Raw genomic sequence first — 22909 nt, 5'->3', positions numbered from 1 at the left:
TCCATGTATGGACCAGAACCTACTCATTTAATAATACATTATTATTATTTCACCAGAATTACCCACAAATTAAAATTTATTGTTTGTTTGATTTGTTTCAAATTGGAATATTATGGGCAACATAAATTCAAATTATTAGAAATAATGCTTCGATAAATGTTTTTCCCAGGAACACAATGTTTTCTATTTATTCGGCCAAAAACAATGTCCGAGCATTGTTTGTATGGAAAGTATTAAAAAAAGGCATCGACACACAATACTCCTATTTGTAGGAAAACCATATTACACACATGTTGAGTGAGTAGGTAAGTTATTGAATGAAACAATATTTATTATTATTTTATGATTCGATAATATGTTTTTCCTAAATTTCATGAATTTCTTATTTTCTCAAAATTTTAAATGTAGGGTCCAAACAATTTAGTTGCAAATGGACTGTTTCTTATTTTAATATTAAATGTTTTCAAATTGTATTTTTGTAGTTCTCTTAAAAAAATGAGCATTTCCATTAAATCGCGAATTCCAGCAAAATCACAAATATGCAAAAACATAATTTCTGATTTGATGCTGATATCAAAGATATCGTATATATAGAAAAATATATGCAATCTCATATACAGGGTTAATAAAAAAAAAACTGCAACAAAGGTAAAAGCCATAATTTTTTTAAATTTTTTGAATGAAAGCAAAAAATTTCGGAAATAATAAGAGTGCAATGGTGCTGAGTCCTGTTGGAATGTCCAAGATCTGTGGTCCAAATGTCTGCGTGCCCAAGGCTTTAATACACCCTCCAGAATATTTTCGCGATCATATTCGGCATTTATTCTGATGCCACGGTCGATTAATACGAGCGGAGAGCGATAATCGGCTGTTATGGCGGCCCACACCTTCACCATGGCCGGCGCTTGAGTCCTGGTGGCCAACCGAAGGTGTTCATTTTCAACTGACCTCTTTGGCAAGTAAACACGATCATTCTCTTTGTTTGCAAACTGCTGTACAACGAATGTTTTCTCATCGGAGAAAACCAAATTCGGCAGTTCACCACTTTCGGCCAAGCCAAACAACTCTTTAGCTCTTTTGAGTCCATTTTCTCTCTGTTGCAGTGTAAGTTCTTGCCCTTTGTGGAATTTCAATGCCTTTACACCGAGCTCATTTTCGTGCTATATGTGTCTGACATATTGGCTATCAGCATCACTGTAACGGCCAGAGGTGACCTGTAATGCATTTGTTACTTCGACGGGATTAAACCAATTTGCGGTTTAGTTCAAATTTTCGTATTTTTTACATTAAATGAATTGTCTGTTTTACTCACTAAATACTGTCCTATGGAAAAACAAAATGGTAGTCTGGAAATTTTTCTGTTGTTGGTCCAGATGTATGTTGCATCTCCAAAAACAATAGGCTTTCCTTCTGACTCTGAAAAGCAATAAATTCAGAGTCTGTTTATTTTGATTTACTAAACTACGAACACCTAGTTCAATATTGTCCATAATACAATTCATTATTTTAATGACCACAAATTCAAGCATTTTCCTGAAACAAAATCCAATTACCTACAACATGTTTTCAAATTTAATACCGAATTGATCATTAGGTGCAATAAACGAACCTGTCTATATCTATCTACATGGACTGCTTTAACCTAATGGAAATTCATTAATCAAAATGTTTTATATCCTTCCGATTTGTTATTTTTCCCCTTTTTTATTTCGCAAACGAATAAATAAACATGGAAACAAGTGACCTCAATGACAAGAATTAATCCAAAGTACATAGAAAAGAAATCCTAACCTAACCTAAGGCCAATAAAAATGTCCATCAATTGTCACAGGGTAAGGAGAATGGCTAGTAAATGGTAGAAATGAAATCTAGGCGAAAAAAAGAAACAAAACTACACACAAACAACAACAAAAAATTACATGACGAATCGGGCGTAGTGGGAAGTAAATCAAAAGGCAAAATAAAAACACCAGCAGTAAATTGCAGATAAATACTGAATGGCCAGGGCAAAAAATCAAGAAAAGAAAACAAATCCATATAAATGTAGAAGTAAACAACTAAAAGCACATAAAAATTAGTAATAAAATCAACGGGAAATCAGTAACAACATACACACACAAGCGAACATTTTGCCATGGGGCAGACAATATACCAGACCAATACTATTCAAAACAATCAGCCCATGATGGCTAATGTAGAATGCTTGGTAAAATAAGAATAACAACTTGCCCCAAAGCGTAAACGACAATATTCATTAGAGACACAAATCGTGGAATATTCAAAATAAACATGTTGACACAACATTTGTGGAGCCACAACATGTTCGCCATCACCTCATTACTTTCCAGTCAACATTTGTTGTTGTGGTGTTTCCAAGAATAACAAATGTTGCCTTCCCCATCATTTACAACATTCCAATAAGAAAATGTTTTTCCCATGGCTAATTTTCTACGAGTGGGGAGTAATGCCATTAGATTGTTGTGAGTGGCGTTGAGAAATTTTGGGAGTGAGAGAGAGAGAGAGCACATCCCCCACTAAACATGAATGAAGTGAGCTAAACAATCACAAAGCCAAATAATAAAACAGTCATTCTCTATCTGGCACAACATAGCGCAAAAATATGTCTTGTGCCATCTTTTCATGCCGCCTGGTTTGTTTGTCATTCGCTCGAGTGAATGAGGGGGATTTTGGGTTTTCTAGCCGGTCATAGATTAGTTGTAAATGTCACGGTTCCGGGACGAGAACGTGCAGCGGAAGTGTGAATGTTCAAACAGAAATAAAGAAAACGTTTTTCACAACAAAACGATGTGCAAAAAGACGTAAAAATCGTTACTAAAAATAGAAAATTTAAGTGCAAAGCCAAAAATGAAAAATACTAAAGTGAATAAGAAAACAAAAATGTGTTTAAAATTCAAAGAATTTTGATAAATGTTTCAAATGTGATGTCATTAGTTAAATTAACACAAAATTTAAAAAATCTGTTCCAGAGTTTTAATTTGTTTTGTTACGAATCAACATCAACAACTGGTTAAATAAATATCACTCTCAATATGAAGCTTATTTAATACTTAAAAGATACAAAAGGTAACGAACGAAAGGACTGTTCCTAAAGAAATATGTGTTAATATTGAAATGTAGGAAAATGCCGTTCTACAGTGATCGTGTAAACATAACAATATATGTTGTTGTTATTTGTATAGAAACTTTTGTTTAGCTGGACTTCAACGGGTTTTTCGCTATAAACCGTTCTCGACATCTTTAATTGGGAATTTTTTATACCGTCTACCATTAGCTTGGGACGAGAGCTTAGCCTTCCACTTTGGATGGTCATCGGATAATATTTAGTGGGTGAAATAGACATTAACATTTGTCTTTTACAAAAGTCAAATTTTTCATTAAACCGCGAATATTTCTAAATCCCGTTGAAATCACAAATAGTCGAAAATTTTAATAATGAAAATTTTAAGGTCATAAATGTTAGCTAGAATGCTTATATCTAAAAGATGTATGGGCCGAATTTGACAAATTTTTGGCATAACGGAATAAAGTCTAAAAATATCGATTATGTAGTATTTTTTGATATTTTTTCATATTTTTTTATCGCATGCGATTTTTTTAGTTTGACTTAAAATATTGTGATGTACATTTTGTAATATTTTTTCAGCAGATTGGAGTTATTATTTACAGATTGCAATTATCGTCCGACCCTCACAAAAATGTTTATAAGGTCCCTACTTTTACGCTCAGAAAGGCTAGGCCTGTTGCTTTTAAAGATGTCCACTATATATTTACAGGTTAATCTGGGCTAACAACTAAAAAGGTTCCTGAAACACAAACAGAAACACGAACAAAAGAGCAAGAAATAGAGGTAGAAAAGACCACTACTCCTATGCGAAAAAATACGAACATTTCCATTCTACCGAAACGCTGAAAATAACTTACAGGCGAACTTCAAAATACACAATAGGCGAATTTTTAAATTTCATGCGAATCGGGCCATAATTGTGAACAGACGGAAATGTTTTGCGAAATTTGACCTGACATTAAAAAAATGTGTATAGGGGTTCAATTTATTAACAAGTAAGCAAATGCTATGGCCATGCGGGACCGACCATGTGATACCCTACAACACCATAATATGTTGTAAGGCCCCTTATGTCCAAATCCACTTTGGAAGATTTCGTTTTTGAAATGATGTCAAAGAATCCAACACTTGGTTTTTTGACCCCTTGCATTTCCATTTCCGTCTTTTCGTAATATATTCAAAACAATTTCACACTTCAATTTTGGTCCATTTTACAGCTAAATGTAATCCAGTGGTCATCCCAAATTCAAAAAAAAAAATTAGTGTTGATTGGGTTTTAATTGAGACCCGATTGCAAAATCAGGAAAATTTTAATTTTTTGATCCATTTGTACCCCAAAATATACATCTTCAAAACAATAGGTTTTAATTCTGATTCTAAGCCTACACCCATGCACAATTTCGTGAGGATTGGAGATTATTGCGACATGCACCCTCAAAACGTAGAGTTGCGGGACGTAAACACTTAGAAAATTTACAATTAAAAGTTGTAAGTCAAATTGAAAAACCAGTAAAGAAAGTCCTAAAGTCGGGCGGGCCGATTTTATGATATCCTACACCACTTTGCTAATTTAGTTGAGCTCCACTTAAGAATTAAAAGTTTTTATGGGAGAATTCAATCATACACGCTATGATTATAATTATAATTATAATTTAAAATTCAAAGGACTAAATATGCCGAAGCATTTGTATCTTTTAAATTCGGATTTGTGTTGCCCATTTGGTTCGAAATTAATTTGAAATCGGATAAAAATATATATGGGATCTATATCCAAATCTGAACCGATTTCGATAAAATTTGGCAAAGATATTTCTGAGCTGTATTTGATATATTTCCCCGAATATCGTTGTTACGGAGTGCATATTACGGCTGTGGGTAACAAATACAATAAATCGGATGAACAACATATATGGGAGCTATAACTATATCTGAACCGATCTTCACCAAATTTGGCATACTACCTTCTAGACTAAATTCGGTCGTATGTGTCAAATTCCATCCCATTTGGACAAATATTAGACGTTTGGTGCACAATAAATGGTAAATCGGACGAAATTATATATGGGAGCTATATCCAAATCTGAGCTGCATTTGATATATTTCCCCAAATATTGTTGTTATTGTTGTAACAAATCGGATGAACAATATATATGGGAGCTATAGCTATATCTGAACCGATTTCGATAAAATTTGGCATACTTATTTTCAGGCCTAATTTGGTTGTATGTGCCACAATATTCGGGCTGATATTACACGTTTGGTGCACAATAAAAGGCAAATCGGACGAAGATATATATGGGAGCTATATCTAATTTTTTACCGATTATCTCCAATTTCAATAGGGTTCGTCCTTGGGCCAAACAAATGTTGTTTGCAAAATTTCATCTCAATCGGATAATAAATGCGACATGCATTTTGTTCACAAAAATACATGGACAGACGGACTGACATGCATAAAGCAACTCAGAAAGTGATTCTATGCAGATCATCAAAAGGAACTATGGGTCTATCTCGTTTCCTTTTGCCTGTTACAAACAAATGCACAAAGACATAATACCCTGACCACCTTGTGGTGTAGGGTATAAATAGCATTTTATAAAAAATGACAAAAATTGAAAACAAAATGAGTCAAAAGATATTCACTTTTTATTTTTAGCGATTTTCTTAGATTGTATCCTTTTGTGGCAAATTGTGGGAATTGTGAAAATCGGTCCAGGGGTCCCTGACTTATAAGCAGAATAAATAAGATATATTCTTTTAAATATATATTTTACCTATTTCGCTATCTATTCGATTTATTGGCTTTCAGCATCAGAAGTGACCTTTTAAAGTATTTGTGATTTGGCTGGGATTACAAATATTGGCGATTTAGTAGAAATTCTTCTATTTTCTTACATAAAAGCTAGGATCTATTTTACCCGATATATTGTCCGATAGCTGCCCAGTCCTAAACTCTAACTCCATGTAAATTTCCGCGTCGATTGGTTCATAATTGTGGCCAACTGCAAAATCAGGAAAATTTTCTGTTTATTGTCCATTTCAATCATCTCCAAAAACAATAGGGTTCTATTCTGACCCTAACCCCACCTCCGTTTTAAATTTCTTGAAGATCGGCTCATACTTGCGGCTTTAACTTGATTACAAATTAACATGGACGGACGGACACACATAGCTAGATCGACTTAGCTCGACGAGAAGTTCCCTAAGTGGGAAACCAATATTTCGAGTTGTTACATAATTTTTGGTCCAATCAAACTTATAATACCCCCAACACATAGTGCTGTAGGGTATAAGAATCCAATAGAATCCAATGAATGCACTATGTATTAAAGGTCCTCACTGGACCAATACATTTGTTGCATTACGCCAAACGAAATCCTTTTGACAAGAATGAAGATTCCCCTGAGAAACATCCCCATATCTACCACATAATGAAAGCCAACGTAAAATGCTCTATTCGCTTTTTCAAAAAGAATAGATATTGCACATTCAACAACTTTTTCCTGGCATATTGAATATTTTGTTTTCATTTAATGCTTGAAATAATGTCACATGGTTCTGTTATCTTGGATTTTGACCGAAACCGCCATGCAAATCTTCATGGCATTTGCTCTATAGTTACGCCTTATGTCGTATTAATGGATATTCAAAACAATATTTTAAAATCTGTATGTTGTCCGAAAATAGAAACAATGTAAAGGTCTACAGTAGGCCTTTCATGTATTTCTGATTTCAATAATTTCGTAATTTTTCACACAAAATTGTGGTCCATTTCTCCAGCCAAGTCATATCCGATGACCATAAAAAATGCACGTATATATATATATATATATATATATATATATATATATATATATATATATATATATATATATATATATATTATATATATATATATATATATATATATATATATGCATATATATATATATATATATATATATATATATATATGCATATATATATATATATATATATATATATATATATATATATATATATCATTTTATACTAACAAAATATTGTAATTTTATGCGAAAACCAAATTTTAACTTTTTTGGAGGAGGTATCAGATGTAGTGGGGAGAAAATTCCATATGCACATCAGTATTTGAATTCATTTCTTGAATTGAATTTTGGTTATTTACAAAATTTGTCGGTAAGATGGCGTCGAAATCAAATAAGTGTTCAAAGTTTCCGCTTTTTGTCGGTAACAAAAGATGAGTCAGAGAATCCCACTACATATCTCTTCTTGAGGGAAATATTTATAAATAACAGGTATAAATTTAATAGCTGTCTTATTGCGAAAGTTATGAGTTATGATCCTTTTTTGGGGAGTTGCCATAAGGGGTAGGCCGATATTTATAATCTTCACACCATATCTTGCGTTATATACTCCATCTTCACACCTGTTCTTATGTTGATAGAAACATTGATATGTGCCAAGTTTGAAAATAATCGGATGATCATATTGCGTTTTATGAGCTTAGCGGCTATGCAAAATTGTGATCCTTTCATGGGGGAGGTACTAGAAGGAGTTGACATATATTTATCATCCTTACACCAAATCTTGTGTTAGTAGAAATATTGTGATGTGTGACATTTGAAGTAAGTTGCATGCGTTTTTAGGTGTTTTGTTAAAAAAATGCTGATCCCTCTGTGGTGGAGGTTCCAGAAAGAGTGGACGCATATCTACCATCTTTACACCTGATTCTATGCTAGTAGAAATACTATTATGTGTGAAATTTGAATTCAAAATTTTTACTTCTTTGTCGGGGAGGTTTTAATTAAAATATTGGTATTTGTGAAATTTGAAGAGAATCGGATGCTTTTTCGCATTTATAAGAGCTCTAAACATTTAAAATTTTGACCCTTCTTGTGCGAGGTACATGTGCGCCGATATTTCATATTTGCAAAGTTTTTATTTTCTCTGGAAATGTTAAGCATTTGTGGCGGATGTACCAAATAAACCGATATTGTCCATCTCCGAACTCGATCTTAGTTTAACTATAATATTATGGTGTACCAAGTTTGGACCAAATCGGATACTCCCTTCTAGCGTTATCTTGCACACCAGCCAGACAGACGGGCGACTCCAAATGTCCTAAACGGATTTGGAGTAAAGAGAAAATAGGGTCTAAAACCGTTATTTCGATTAGGCACGTTTTGACCGTATCAACGGTCAAAGTTATGGCGTTGCCTGATGGGTCCGTCGAATATGGGCAACCCTGTATACCCTCTATTGCCGTATGACTATAAAAATTATGTTGTCGGACAAATAAATCGTTGTTCTTTATTACAAGTTTAAAATGTTTAATTTGAATATTAACTGTTCGATAAGCAAAAGATCAGACCATCTTCCTTTTAACTTTTTTTATTGAAGATGCTATTGTGAAAATGTGAGAGTGACTACAAGTTAAATTTGCAAATAGCCGTTCAAATCTCTAAAAAAAGTCATTTATTTTAAAAGAAGTTATAATGAACATTATCCTTCACTCTTCCTGAAGTACGGGATAAAAAAAAAACTGGAATACAAAGAAATTATATAAGAACGGGTCGTATTGTCGTAGGGTAAAAAAATTCCAAATATTAACGAATGGAACTGCAGCCAAACATTTAATAATTAATGTTAAATTTTAATCTACTTCGGAATTTAATATTGATTTCAGAAATATATTTAATTTATATTTAATATAAAAACAATCTTACACTTACAAGTGCTGATGTTCACTTACATATGTTAAATTTTAAAAATACCTATTTTCTGTTTTGCAGGTTTTTCAACCACAAAATCGTTCAACTTTCTGCACTCAATTAGTGTCAAGAAGTCATTCATCACATCACACACAAGAGACAATTATTTTATTATGCAACTTGAAGGACAGCTTGTGAAATTACCAGACATTAAGTGTATGTTTGTGCATGTGTGTGTGTTGAGTGCTAAAAATAACCAAAAGTTCGAATAGAACGAAAGAAATACAGATAAGTGAAACGTGTGTTTTTCATAGTATAAACCTCCAAAGAGAAAAATAAAGAAGCATTAAATAAAATGCAAGCGAAAATAATAAATAAACTTAGTCTAACATCAAGGGAGGAGAGAACGCAAATAGCATCAAGTGTGGCAGAAGCCGCCAACGAATTATCATTATTGGATTGGGACAACAACAACAATAATAATAACGAACAACAAAACGAAGAACATCAACAGATAAAGTGCAACACGTTGTTAGAGTTTAACACTATCAAAACGACAAGCAACAACAACAACAATAATAAGAAGATCTGCAACGACCCACAGGACGACACTGATGACAAAGACAACATCAGCAATTACACAGACTATTCATGTAACACTAGCCCCAGTGGGTGTATGTCAGACTCCAGCTGTTTAAAATCCGCCTGTTCCGTTTGTTCCATTTCAACAGCATGTTGTCATTCAAATCATTGTCTAATGTCGCCGTCATCTATGTCCGCAGCCTCGCCGTCATCCGCCATCACCTCCTCCTCCTCTTCCATGTCACCGTCCTCTGCACTGTTATTGTCGTCCACTAAGGACAACTCTAATTATATGCACTGTGCGAATAATAGGAGTACTTGCAACATGTACACCACATCAGCGACGACTACCATGAGGATGATGAAGACAACTAAAACAGCAAAATCATTGGCAAACAGCTGCAGTAGCAACAATAACGATTATAATGTCGCCAACAGAGACTGTAATAGTATCAGGCCAACGAGGCAACAATTTAGCCATAATAATAATAACAACAAGAGCAACAACAAAATCAAAACATGCAACAGTTTTCCATGGACTATCATCAGCAACAAGAACACCAACAACATCACCAGTTTAAATGGTCTCATCAAGTTTGCCATTATTTTCATATTCTTGGCAATATGTGGTAAGTGTTAATTACTTTTATAATGGAATTTGTTTAAAACTTGAACTAATGAAGAATATTGAAGTTGTTGAAATTTTGTTTGTTTCATGTTGACAAGGAATATTATGGACGTAGTTTTCTCTCGGCGTATGAGGCAAACAAGTATACACAATTTGGTAAAAAAAACGAGAAGCTATATTAACGTTTCTGTATTAAAATCTTAAACATATCTCAATTCCTTAGAAGTACGTATCATATTCTTGCCCTCAGCAAAAACTCTATCATCATCGTGGAGAACCATATGATACCATTGTTTAGAATGAATAAGTAAACCAGTAACGAAAGGCTTAAAGTCGGGCGGGCCGACTTTATGACACCCTACACCACTTTACTAATTTAGTAGAGCTCCGCATAACAATTGAAAGTTTTTATGGGAGAATTCAATCATACACACTATGATTATAATTATAATTTAAAGTTCAAGGGACTAAATATGCCAAAGCATTTGTATCTTTTAAATTCGGACTTGTATTGCCCATTTGGTGCTCAATTAATTTGAAATCGGATAAAGATATATATAGGAGCTATATCCAAATCGGAACCGATCTCGATAAAATTTAGCAAATATATTTCTGAGCTGTATTTGATATACCTTCCTGAATATCGTTGTTACGGAGTGTATATTATAGCTGTGGGTAATATCTATATCTGAACCGATCTTCACCAAATTTGACATACTAGCTTCTAGACTCAATTCGATCAGTGCCAAATTCCATCTCATTTGGACAAATATTAGACGTTTGGTGCACAATAAAATGTAAATCGGACGAAGTTATATATGGGCTGAGCTGTATTTGATATATTACCCTGAATATCGTTATTACGGAGTTTATATAACGGCTGTGGGTAAGCTATATCTGAACCGATCTTCACCAAATTTGACATACTAGCTTCTAGACTCAATTCGGTCAGTGCCAAATTCCATCTCATTTGGACATTAGACGTTGGTGCACAATAAAATGTAAATCGGACGAAGTTATATATGGGAGCTATATCCAAATCTGAACCGATCTCGATAAAATTTATTTCTGAGCTGTATGTGATAGATTTCCCCAAATATTGTTGTTACAGAGTGCATATTACGGCTGCGGATGACAAAAATAACAAATCGGATGAACAATATATATGGGAGCTATAGCTATATCTGAACCGATTTCTAAAATTCCATACTATTTGGGCTGATATTACACGTTTGATGCACAATAAAAGGCAAATGGGACGAAGATATATATATGGGAGCTGTATCTAAATTTTGACCGATTATCTCCAATTTCAATAGGGTTCGTCCTTGGGCCAAACAAATGTTGTTTGGAAAATTTCATTTCTAAATCGGATAATAAATGCGAACTGTACTTTGTTTACAAAAATACGTGGACAGACGGACGGTCAAAGTAAAAGCGGACTATATGAGAGTAATGTTTCTATTGTATAACTTTCAAAAACATTTTTATACTCTTAGTTATATGGCTACAGAAGGTATATATCATTTGATACGTTCAAAACATGCCTCATTGAAATAACGGTTTTAGACGATCCGTCCGTCCGTCTCTCTGGCTCGTGCGCATGATAACTCTCGAAGGGAGTATCCGGCTTGATACAAATTCGGTACATCGTAATATTTTTCTCAAACTTAGATCGAGTTCCGAGATAGGCAATATCGGTCCACTACTTCTGGTACCTCCCCCACAAAAGGTGGAAATTTTCATAAAATATATTTTCTGTACAGAAGAGGGACGATTATCCGATTTTGCTTCAACTTAGCAAATTCTAATATTTGCGTCAGGTGCGAAAATGGACAATATCGGTCCACTCCATCAAGTACCTCCCCCACAAAGGCTCAAAATTTTGAATAATTACAACTTTTATAAAATGTGATGTAAGAGTCCGATTATCTTTAAAGTTCACACTCTCCAATATTTTTATAAACCCAAGATCTGGTCTTAAAATGGAATATATCGGCCCACTCCTTCTAGTACCTCCCCCACAAAAGATCGAAATTTTAAATATCCATTCAGCTCATAAAACGCGAAATTAACATCCGATTCAACTTGGACTTGGCACGTCTGAGTATTCCTATCAACACAGGATCTGTTATAAAGAAGAAAGAGATCAGCCCATTCCTTCTGGTACCTCCCCCACATAGGGTTCAATATTTTGAGTAATAAACATTGTTTTTTAACACAAGATCTATTGTGAAGTTGATATATATCTGCGAACCCCTTCTAGTACCTCAACCACAAAGTGTCACAATTTTAAATAATTTTATCTGTTATAACTTGCGAAATATTTCTCTCAACGAGAAGCCCGAATATTAAATTTATCGAAATTTATGATTTCGCCTAAAATTGAATATAAATATTAGATTTTCTTGTAAGTTTGCTCAATATTTTTTTTTTTTTTGTATTGGACGAAGTATAAAAATGGAATATTTCGGTAAAGTATATCTGGTACCATCACGTACATTTTAATAGTCGATATAATCAATACCTGGCACGACGCAATATTTATATATATTAATCATAACACAATTCGAAATATATTTAAATAATCGAACATAGACATCTGACAGCAAATCCGATTGATACTTAATTTTCATTTACCTCCGGTTTCAAGTTTTTTGTGTACTTAATATGCAGAAAATGGAGTTTTGGAAAAATTTACATAAAAATTGTTATAAAAAAGTGTTATAAAAAATAACTATCTCGCATGGAGATGGGGTTAAAGACAGAATAAAGGCCTATTGCTTTTTGGAGATGGTCGCAAAATATTTATAGAAATAGACCAAAAACATGGGGTTAGAGTCTATGGCTGAGGAGGATTCTATCAATTTGAATGGTTATCGAATAATATATTTTGTGGGTGAAATACAGCTTTTATTAAAAAAAATGGAAATTTTCTTAAAAACGCAAATATTTCAGCGAAAGCACAAATAAAAGAAAAAAAAACAATTACATTGATGCTGATATCCCATATACCACATATGTAGAAACATATATAAAATCATATATTTCAAGGAAGGAGATGTTAGTTAGACCGCCTATAACTCAATAATGGCTGGACGAAGAATACTCAACAATTCAGAGAGAATAAAAAATAAACAAATAAAATATCGCCTAAAAGTATGCTATTAAAATGTTTTTTTTTGTTATGGCATGATATTTTTTCAGTTTAACTTACAATATTGAATTGTATATTTTGTGATTTTTTTCACCTTGCAACACTATGTGTTGGGGTATTACATATAAGTCGCAATTATCGTCTGATCTTCATGAAATTTTACATGGGGAAGGGTTATGATCAGAACAAAAGAAAATTTTTATTAGAAAATATTCGAAAAATGTTAAGGTTTTAAAAATGACCAAAAACTCAAACATTGTCTATGTTTCGCATGGGATTAAAGTTAGAGATAGCGCTGAAGCCCAGCGCGTGAAAAATCAGAATCAGACAGCCAAATATCGGAGATAAAGGAAATCATATGGCAGCATCTGCATTTTCAAATATTGTTGTGAATACCAATTAATACGACAAGGACGTAAATATAGATCAAATGCTACGACGATTTGGGATTTAGGGATATTATGTTTTAAGAAAATATTAGTTCCAGATATGTGATGATTATTTGAAAAGAGGAGAAATACGTTTCAACTATTGCATTTATGACATAGTAGATGTGGGGATGTTTCTTAGGGGAATCTTCATTTTAGTTAAAGGGAGTTCGGATCTGCTGAGACTTGTGGTGTTGTAGGGTATAAAATGGTCGGCCCCGCCCGACTTTAGCCTTTGCTTACTTGTTTTTAGGTGATGTTGGTTAGGAAATTCTGGGTTTAGGTGATGGGTTTATTACGGGAATAATAAGAAAAACCAAAATTTGTTTTCTTTTATTCGCATGTTTTTAAATTTCGTACACCAAACATACAATAAATTTTTATTGCATCTCTTAGATTTTGTGGTGCACGGATTAATGGAATAAGTTCAACGTATACCTCGCAAGTTCTTGAATCATAAAAAAATCGCATTGCATCTCTCTATGGCCTCAATGTTGTTTAACATTTTTTTAAAAGCTAGCCTTGTTTAACTTTTTCCTTTCTCTAAACTATTTCGCACATACAAAGAAATCTCCCTTTCCCGACGAGCTACATTTTTCAAAGAAACGATCAGATTCTAAATCTTGCCAAGCGTTTAAAATTTAAGTGAAGATAAATTGGTCAATCTTTGTTGAAAAAGGCAAATAAGGATATAACCATCAAAGGAAACAGAGAGAGAACAAAAAAAAGGTGAATAAACAAACTGCACTAGATGTTGGTATTGACAGCAAAAAAATGCAAAAACAAAATAACAAAAAACAAGAAACGTCAAAACAACTTCAATCAAAGATAAACTGTAATAAGAACTGAGGGAGTGCTCCCAAACAAAGTATCCTGTAACATGAAGACCGTAAACACTCCACCAAACCACTTGAACAACAGCAACAACAAAATTATTCAATGTCCAGTCAAACTGAACGGAATGTTCAATTGCATCAACAAAAAAGTGGAAAGTTCAACGAAAGAGAAAACTTCCACAACACAGGGTAAAATATTCTAAACGATGGAAATGTTGGCTGAATCAACAGAAGAGGGTATGAAAATAACAACATTTGATAGGTCGACAACGATTCTCCACGAAAAAGGAAGGAAGGGAGGATATTTTAAAACCTATTTCACTATGACCGGGGTTTTTTTTAGTTTAAACATAACCCAATGCCGATTGAGGCAAAGTTTCCACCGAAATTGGTAACATGCCTTAACATTCCGCTGTGTAATGAAAATGTTTCAATTTAAAGACTTTAAAATCTGAGAGTTTGGGTATTTTAATTTTTGAATATTTTATACAATCGTACTTCATCACACTAGATATAATGTCGATAGAAATATTGGGATGTTTGAAATAAAAAACTGACACTTTCATATTTTATAAGGGCGGTTTTTATAATGATGGAAATGTAGTGGTGTTAACTCATATGCATTTCCTCTTAGATATGGCGAAAGTGTGCCACACCGAAATAACGGATTTACACACTTGAAGGAAATGCGTTTCGAAACATTTAAAGTGGATACATCCGTTTGTCTGTGCATGCGATAACTCTCAAAGGGAGTACCTGATTTTGTCCAGAGTTGGAAAAACGTTATTATTATACAAAATTTAGATCGAATTCAGGGATAAGCAATATCGGTCCATTCCTTGTACAAATCTCATTTTGATGAGATTTATGCTAGTTGCAAATACGGACAATATGTGTTCATTTATTCTTGTGCATCACCTACATGAGTTCAAATTTTTGAATAATAATACTCTGTTTATGTAGGAAATAGAATGTAGGTGATAGAATGCAAAAATAAGTCCACTCTTTCCCGTAATTCAACATCCCCCCCAACAAAAGTATATAAAGTTGGGAAAATATATTTCATATAAATCGAATCGAGAATCCGAACTTTGCCCATGGTAATATTTATATATGACATAGGTCAAGAGCAAATTTTTGAATAACGCTAACTCGCAAATATTAGGCTCGCGGGAAGATATTATGAGTCGGTGCACTTCTCCTTGTAACTATCCGACAAAGGGTCAACATTTGAATTGTTTCAAAAATACCACCACATGGCCGTGTACAGATAATATCAGTCAATCCCTTCTTGTACCTCCCCCGCAAAAGGTCAACATTTTCACTGGAAATATCGAAATCGACAAGGGAGGATCATTCAATTTTGTGCAAACTTTGCAAATTCCAATATTTTAATCAGTCTAGCTCAGGTGCGAAAATGAGCCCACTACAACAGGGAAAGTTCATAAAATATGAAATAAGCATCCGATTCCTTTTAAACATGGGATATCCCAATATTAGTATCAACACAACATTCGATGTGTGTGGTATCTCCCTCACAAAATTTTTGAATGATTATATCACTAATAAAATGTTAAATATACATTCGATATGTTTCAATTTCCACAGTTCCGTATTTTTTAATAGCAAAAGATCTGTACAAAAATGGAATATATCGACCCACTCTCTCTCTGGTACCTCCTCTACAATGGGTCAACATTTTTTGAAAAATAAAACAAAGTCAATTAAAATGCTTATACATTCAAACTAAAGGTAATATTGTGTGGCTATCCAAAGGTTTGAAGATTCCTTATTTTCGGATTTCAGGAGGTTGGGCCTATGTACATGTTAATTTAAAAACAAGTAAGCAAAGGCTACAGTCGAGCGGGGCCGACCGTTGAATACCCTACAACACTATAATAAACGATACAGTTTATATAGGCGAGATACTCGAAAGAATTCCACAAGATATTGTGACAAATAATAAAAGAAAACCATCATGTTTCGTTCTCTAATTTTCGAGTAATAGCAACTTTAACTAATTTGCTCATTTCCAATTTATTGGTAGATGTTGCACGTAATTGGTCTTCCTAGATCTGGAACCAATATTTCCCAAAGACCTATAATCTCTCAGAAGTGGCAAAAGATTAACATTTATTATTGGTTTTTGACTGATACGCATCTATATGAGATACAGACATTTGATTATATTCTTCTACGAAATCAGTGTTAACGAAATAGTCAGAAGTGCGTCTTTCCTGTATTTGTGAATTCTCCAAAAAGTCTCTGGAATGGACATTTTCGAATGAATATTTTTGGATGGCCATCCGAAACTGCTTGGCTTTTGCAATGTCCGGTAACCCCCATTCAAATGAGCGTGAGGATAATTACGACCTGCCGACATTTTTTCACTTTTTAGTCCATTTCAACCCCTAAATATATGGCGATCATCTCCAAAAAGAGTAGGCTTCTATTCTGACCCTCATCTTATCCCCATGCAAAATTTCGTAAGGATCGGGCCATAAATGCAATCTGTATATGATATCCTAACTACTTAGTTTTGTTAGCTATAGAAATATTACCAAATGTTTATTGAAAATGAAAATATGCCAAAAATATGACAAAATTGAAAAAATATGAGAAAATGTCACAAAACCTATATTTTCATCTTTAGAGAGATACTGGTATGCGATTTTTTAGACGTTTTTTCTTTCCTGCCAAGAGTCCATTCTGAATTAATGAAAACTGACGAAATCAGTTCAGCCGTTTTCGACATATAAGACATCTTTCAAGCATATCTTCTTTGATAGACATATATATCGCACATATTTTGCTATATATCCGATTTGTTGGATGTTAACATCAATGTAAAGGTCAGAAGTAACCTTGTGATGGCTTTGTAATATTCACGGTTTAATGAAAAATTTTGAATTTTTCAACACAAAAGATATGGTCTATTTTACTCGCTAAATATAATCCGATGACCACCCAAATTGGTAGGCTTCTTCCCCGCCCTAAACTCTAGCTACATGCGAAATTCCGCGTCGATTGGTCTATAATTGCGACCTGTATAGCTACTGCAAAATCCGACATTTTTTCAGTATTTGGTCCATTTCAACCCCAAAACATTTGGCGATCATCTCCAAAAGCAATAGGGTTCTATTCTGGTCCAAGTCCCACCTACATTATTAATTTCGTGAGGATCGGGCCATAATTGCGACCTATAGAGTGATTACAAATTAACATGGACAGACGGACAGACGGACGGACGGACGTACATAGCTAGATCGACTCAACTCAGCGAGATTGGAAGATCCATATATACTTTTCTATGTGGGAAATCAATATTTCGAAGTGTTACATAATTTTTGGCCCAATCAAACTTATAATACCCCCAACACAAAGTGTTGTAGGGTATAAATATAAATATACATTTGGAAATTTTACAAAATATAATAACTATCAGTTTTTATCTTATGGTCCTCTAAATATTGTGGCAAATACCACACAACTATTTCTAAAAACAGAAACAATGAAGATGATTAATAATGAAATTTAATATCTTCTTCATCTCTTCTTTGTAATGCTGAGAAATACAAGGTCAAATATTTACTTGGCAACAAAAATAGGCCCAACAATTAACCGATGTGTGGAGATTAGTCAATCATCGATTGGTTAAAAACAAAAAACATCAAATCAGTTTTCCAAAAGGCTAGCTTGTCTTTAGTGTATATTATTTAGTCGATTATTGACATATCATCATTATTACTTTATAGAAATATAAATTATAATCAATTCAAGAGCATTAACAATGACCAAATATCAATATATCATCATAAAGAGCTAATGTGACATTGATAACCTTTCAAAACACATTGACTATTATTAGATAAATTAATTTGGCTAATGAAGAACTTTTCATCGCCTACGCTTCTTTGTTTTGCTCCGTCTTTGTTTCACTCCGTCTTTGTTTCACACAAAAGAAATGAGAATTGTATGAAATTATTAGTAGATATTGATCGGATTAATACAATTCTTTGGAATGAAACTATTGAAGAAGTTGTTGCCACAATTCAAGATAACAGCATACAAATGTAACTATTCAATTTTGAATGAATGCCGATACAAGTAGTTGTAAGATTTCATGAACCAATGTTTCAATTTATTTGGCTGTTGCAGATAAATTGACTAAAATTTTGAATGGAAAATTAAAATAAGGAGAAAAACTGTTGTGAATCATATAAACTAAAATATTAAACTAACCCATACAACAGTTGCAGAAGATTTATTCTGCTAAAAATTAAGGTTTTTTAGTTTTTTTCCATAAAATCTATTATATTAAAGTACCCGATTTAGTCAAAATTGGCTCTAGTTAATATTTATATCATGTTTAAGGCGGAAGCAAACTTGGAACATTTCAACCTGAAGCTTCTTGTATATCGGCCCAAAAAAAAAAAAAAAAAAAACAAGTTAGGAAAGGCTCTAGTCGTGCGGTGCCGACCATGTGATACCCTACAACATCCATTTTGGAAGACTCCGCTTTTTAAATTATGTCATAGCGCATTGGCCAGATATTACCCTTAGCTTTTGATCCAAGGGCATTTGCCCAATATTTGTGTAATACCTCATGTTATTAGTTGTTTTGGTCCATTTTACAGCTAAGTATAATCCAATGTTTCCTTGTCCTTAACCCTTTTCTCAGGCAAAATTCCGTGTCGATTGGTTACAATTGTGTGATCAAGAAAATTTTTCTGCTTTTTGCTATCATCTCCAAATACAAGAGGTCCCACGGTATTGCCAAATTTAGACTAATCTTCTCTACGATATTTGGCTGCATTCGTCAACAAAATCAGCATAAAAACGCCAGAAGTTCGCCTTTTGTGTATTTTGGATTTCGCCTGTAAGTTATTTTCAATGTTTCGGTAGAATGGAAATGTTGGTATTTTTCACACAAAATTAGTGGTTCATTCAACCAGCTGTGCTCTAACTAACTCTAACTTCATGCGAGATTTCGTGTCCTTTGGTTTCTATTTGTGACCTTTATAACGGCTGCAAAATCAGAAACATTTTTAGTTGTTGGTCCATTTTAATCCAATAGGCCCAGCCCTTCTGAGCCTAACCCTATCCTTATGACAATTTTCGTGAGTATCGGACGATAATTGCAATATGTATATAATAACACCAACCTGTGTTGTAAGGTGAAAAAATATTACAAAATATACACTTCAATATTATAAGTCAAATTACAAAAAATAGCATGCAATAAAAAAATTAAAAAATAAAAAAATGCCACAAAATACTAGAAAATCTACATTAACATCATTATTGGCATATTTTTATGCGATTTTTTTAGATTTTATACTTTTATGCCAAGAGGGAATTCTGAATTGACAAAATTTATCGGAATCGGTTCAGCCATTCTTGAGATATAAGCATTCTGGCTAACATGACATTCCTTTGTATATATACAAAGTATATATATATATCGCTATATATATCCGATATATTTACTATCGGCATCTACGTTACTGTCAGAATTGACCTGTTCGTCTATTTGTGATTTCGCCGGGATTCAAAATAGTCGCGGAAAATGGAAAATTTCAATTTTATTTAACAGAAATGTTATGGTCTATTTCACCCACTAAATATTACCCGATGATCATAAAAATTGGAAGGATTCTGCCCAGCTTTAAGCTCTAACCCCATGCTTACTTCCGCTTCGGTTGATGTATAATTGCTACCTGTAGAGCAATTGCAAAATCAGTACATTTTTCAGTTTTTGGTCCGTTTCAACCCTTAAATATTATGTGATCATATCCAAAAACAATAGGTTCTATTCTGACCCTATCCCCGCCTCCATTCTAAATTTCGTGAGATTTGGGCCATAATTGCGAACCGTAGAGTGATTACAAATGAACATGGACAGACCGACAGACGGACATACATAGCTATATCGACTCAACTCGGCGACATATGTGGGAAATCAATATTTCGAGGTGTTACATAATTTTTGTCCCAGTCAAACTTATAATACCCCCAACACATAGTGTTGTAGGGTATAAAATTTTATACACTAGTAACTCTGCAAAAAACGCAATATTGGAGCCAGAATTTCTTCAATTAAACAATATCAACTCTCGCATAGAGATTGGACCTCTCCCACTAAGAGTCAACAAATATTAATAACCATAGTTAAGTAAAATGCGAAAATATTTTTCCATCCAACTCTATTTTTTAAAAATACTTCATTTTTGGTAATATGTTTTATATATCTTTCTGAATCGTGAACTTTAAAAAACTAAAAACCTGTTTATTTAATTGCTTGGGGACATTTTTTATGAATTTTTCTCGACAAGAATTGTATATTTCAATAGATTTTCTAGCAAAACATGTAAATACACCGGAACAAAAATTACGATTTTTTTGGAAAATCAGAAGATCCTCAGCAGATACCGGACCAATTTCCATGACCAATGAATTGAAGGATAGCTTTATATAAGTACGTAATTTGAGTGAATCACTTTATCTTTTAAAAAATATTTGTTAAAAGTCGTTTTAAATAATAAAAAAAAAATAACAGTAAGGAAAAGCCAAAAGTCGGGCGGGCCGCCTGTATGATGCCCTAAACCACTATGCATATTTAGTAGAGCTATCGTAAGACAAAAGTTTTAATAACTTTTTATTAAATTTCATAAATTTGTAGTTTTATTAAAACAATGCTTTTTTGCCAGTAGTCGGCACCAATTGCCAATTGTCGGTATGGCATGTTCCAACAGTCGGCATACCAATTTTTTTGTAAGAATAATAATAATAAATTAATTCGTTAAAATATAATATTTTTGTTTAATTAAACTTATTCGACGACTTTATTGTACTTTTCTTAAGAATATGGGTTGTTGAGGACCTTCACAGACAAAAATATAATTTTTATTAGAATAATTCATCTTTTCGTAGCAAAATTGTGCACAAAGATAGCTGACTATATATTTGAAGTAAACAAAATGCATTTAGTTATAATAGTTTCATTTATTTGGGCTTAAAAATAAAAAGTGCCGACTACTGGAACATGCCGAACTTAAGCACACTTACCCTATAGATCTATCTTCATTCTCCCTTTTACAAACAAATGCACAAAGACATAATACTTCTAGGCCAAGACTAGAGGATTTTTAAGAATATTTTAAAAAATCACCGAAACTTTCTGGCGAACTGTCTTTCATTTGGTCTGCAAGGGTAAAACTCGTGGATTTAATAAAATTAACCACCTGCCCCAAAAAAAAAAAAAAAAAATACGGGGTTTCCTGGTCACGATATATATGGACTTTTGTATGAAAGATTATATAATATTAAATATTTCTATCAACACAAGAACTATTCTGAAGATTATATATATATATCGGACCACTCCTTCTAGTACCTACCTCACAAAAGCAGATAAAATTTCATTAAATGTGATATAAGCCTCCGATTTTCTTCAAATTTCACATACACCAGTATTTTTACTAATGAATAATAGAAATCGGCCCACCCTTTGTGGTGCCTCCCTCACAAAGGGTTATAATTTTTAATAATTATATTTTTCATAACTTGCGAAAAAGACAAAGATTCTAAAGGATCTAAATATTCCTCTCAACCAGAGATCTGGTGTAAGGATGGAATATATCGGCAACCCCTTGTGATTCGTTACCTACAAAAGGTTAAAAATTTTATAACAATTATTCGCATAATGTTGGAAATAAATGTTTGACTTTCTTCAAATTTTTATTATTATCAGTCGAAGTGAAATGCATTGATCCACTTCACGAATATTTCAAAATTTTCAAAAAATGGTCACATATCTTATTTAAAGTGAAGAGAGTAGTCGATATAGTCCAAATCTGGCACGTAGTTATATTAATATTTAATTTAGGTCAGATGCGAAATAAAAAATATTGGTCCATTCTTTCGGTACAATGCTAATTAAGGGTTATTTTCTATTTTAACAGACCGACATTGGTGGAGAGTATACATCTGTCGTCAAAACCGACTGATACTTTCAAACTTGGTTTTGTTTTTATTTGTTTTATTATACCCTACAACACTATGTGTTGGGGGTATTATAAGTTTGATTGGGCCAAAATTTATGTAACACCTCGAAATATTGGTTTCCCACATAGGAAAGTATATATGGATCTTCCTATCTCGCCGAGCTGAGTCGATCTAGCTATGTATGTCCGTCCGTCTGTCCGTCTGTCCATGTTAATTTGTAATCACTCTACAGGTCGCAATTATGGCTCGATCTTTATGAAATTTAGAATGGAGGTGGGGATAGGGTCAGAATATAACCCTATTTTTTTTGGAGATGATCGCATAATATTTAAGGTTGAAATGGACCAAAAACTGAAAAAAATCCTGATTTTGCAGTTTCTCTACAGGTCACAATTATAGACCAATCAAAGCGGAAGTTAGCATGGGGCTAGAGCTTAGGGCTGGGCAGAAGCCTTCAAATTTTAAGGGTCATCGGGCAATATTTAGTGGGTGA

At 33.4% G+C, this 22909-nt stretch overlaps 1 protein-coding gene across 1 annotated transcript in view; it reads left to right on the top strand.

Annotated features, from left to right (window-relative positions):
• The first annotated feature begins 2601 nt into the window (after positions 1-2601).
• Positions 2602-22909, top strand: part of LOC101896471 (uncharacterized) — a 189259-nt gene continuing 168951 nt past the window's right edge. Inside the window, exons 1-2 of the mRNA XM_059127989.1 lie at positions 2602-3084; positions 8860-9989. Coding sequence (XP_058983972.1) covers positions 9134-9989 — 856 coding nt within the window. The 5' untranslated portion in view covers positions 2602-3084; positions 8860-9133. The remainder of the gene's footprint in view (positions 3085-8859; positions 9990-22909) is intronic.

Source organism: Musca domestica, unplaced genomic scaffold (assembly GCF_030504385.1).
Source record: "Musca domestica strain aabys unplaced genomic scaffold, Musca_domestica.polishedcontigs.V.1.1 49, whole genome shotgun sequence".
NCBI lineage: Eukaryota > Metazoa > Arthropoda > Insecta > Diptera > Muscidae > Musca > Musca domestica.
Note: the sequence above shows the minus strand (reverse complement) of the source record. Positions and strands in the feature narration are given on the sequence as shown.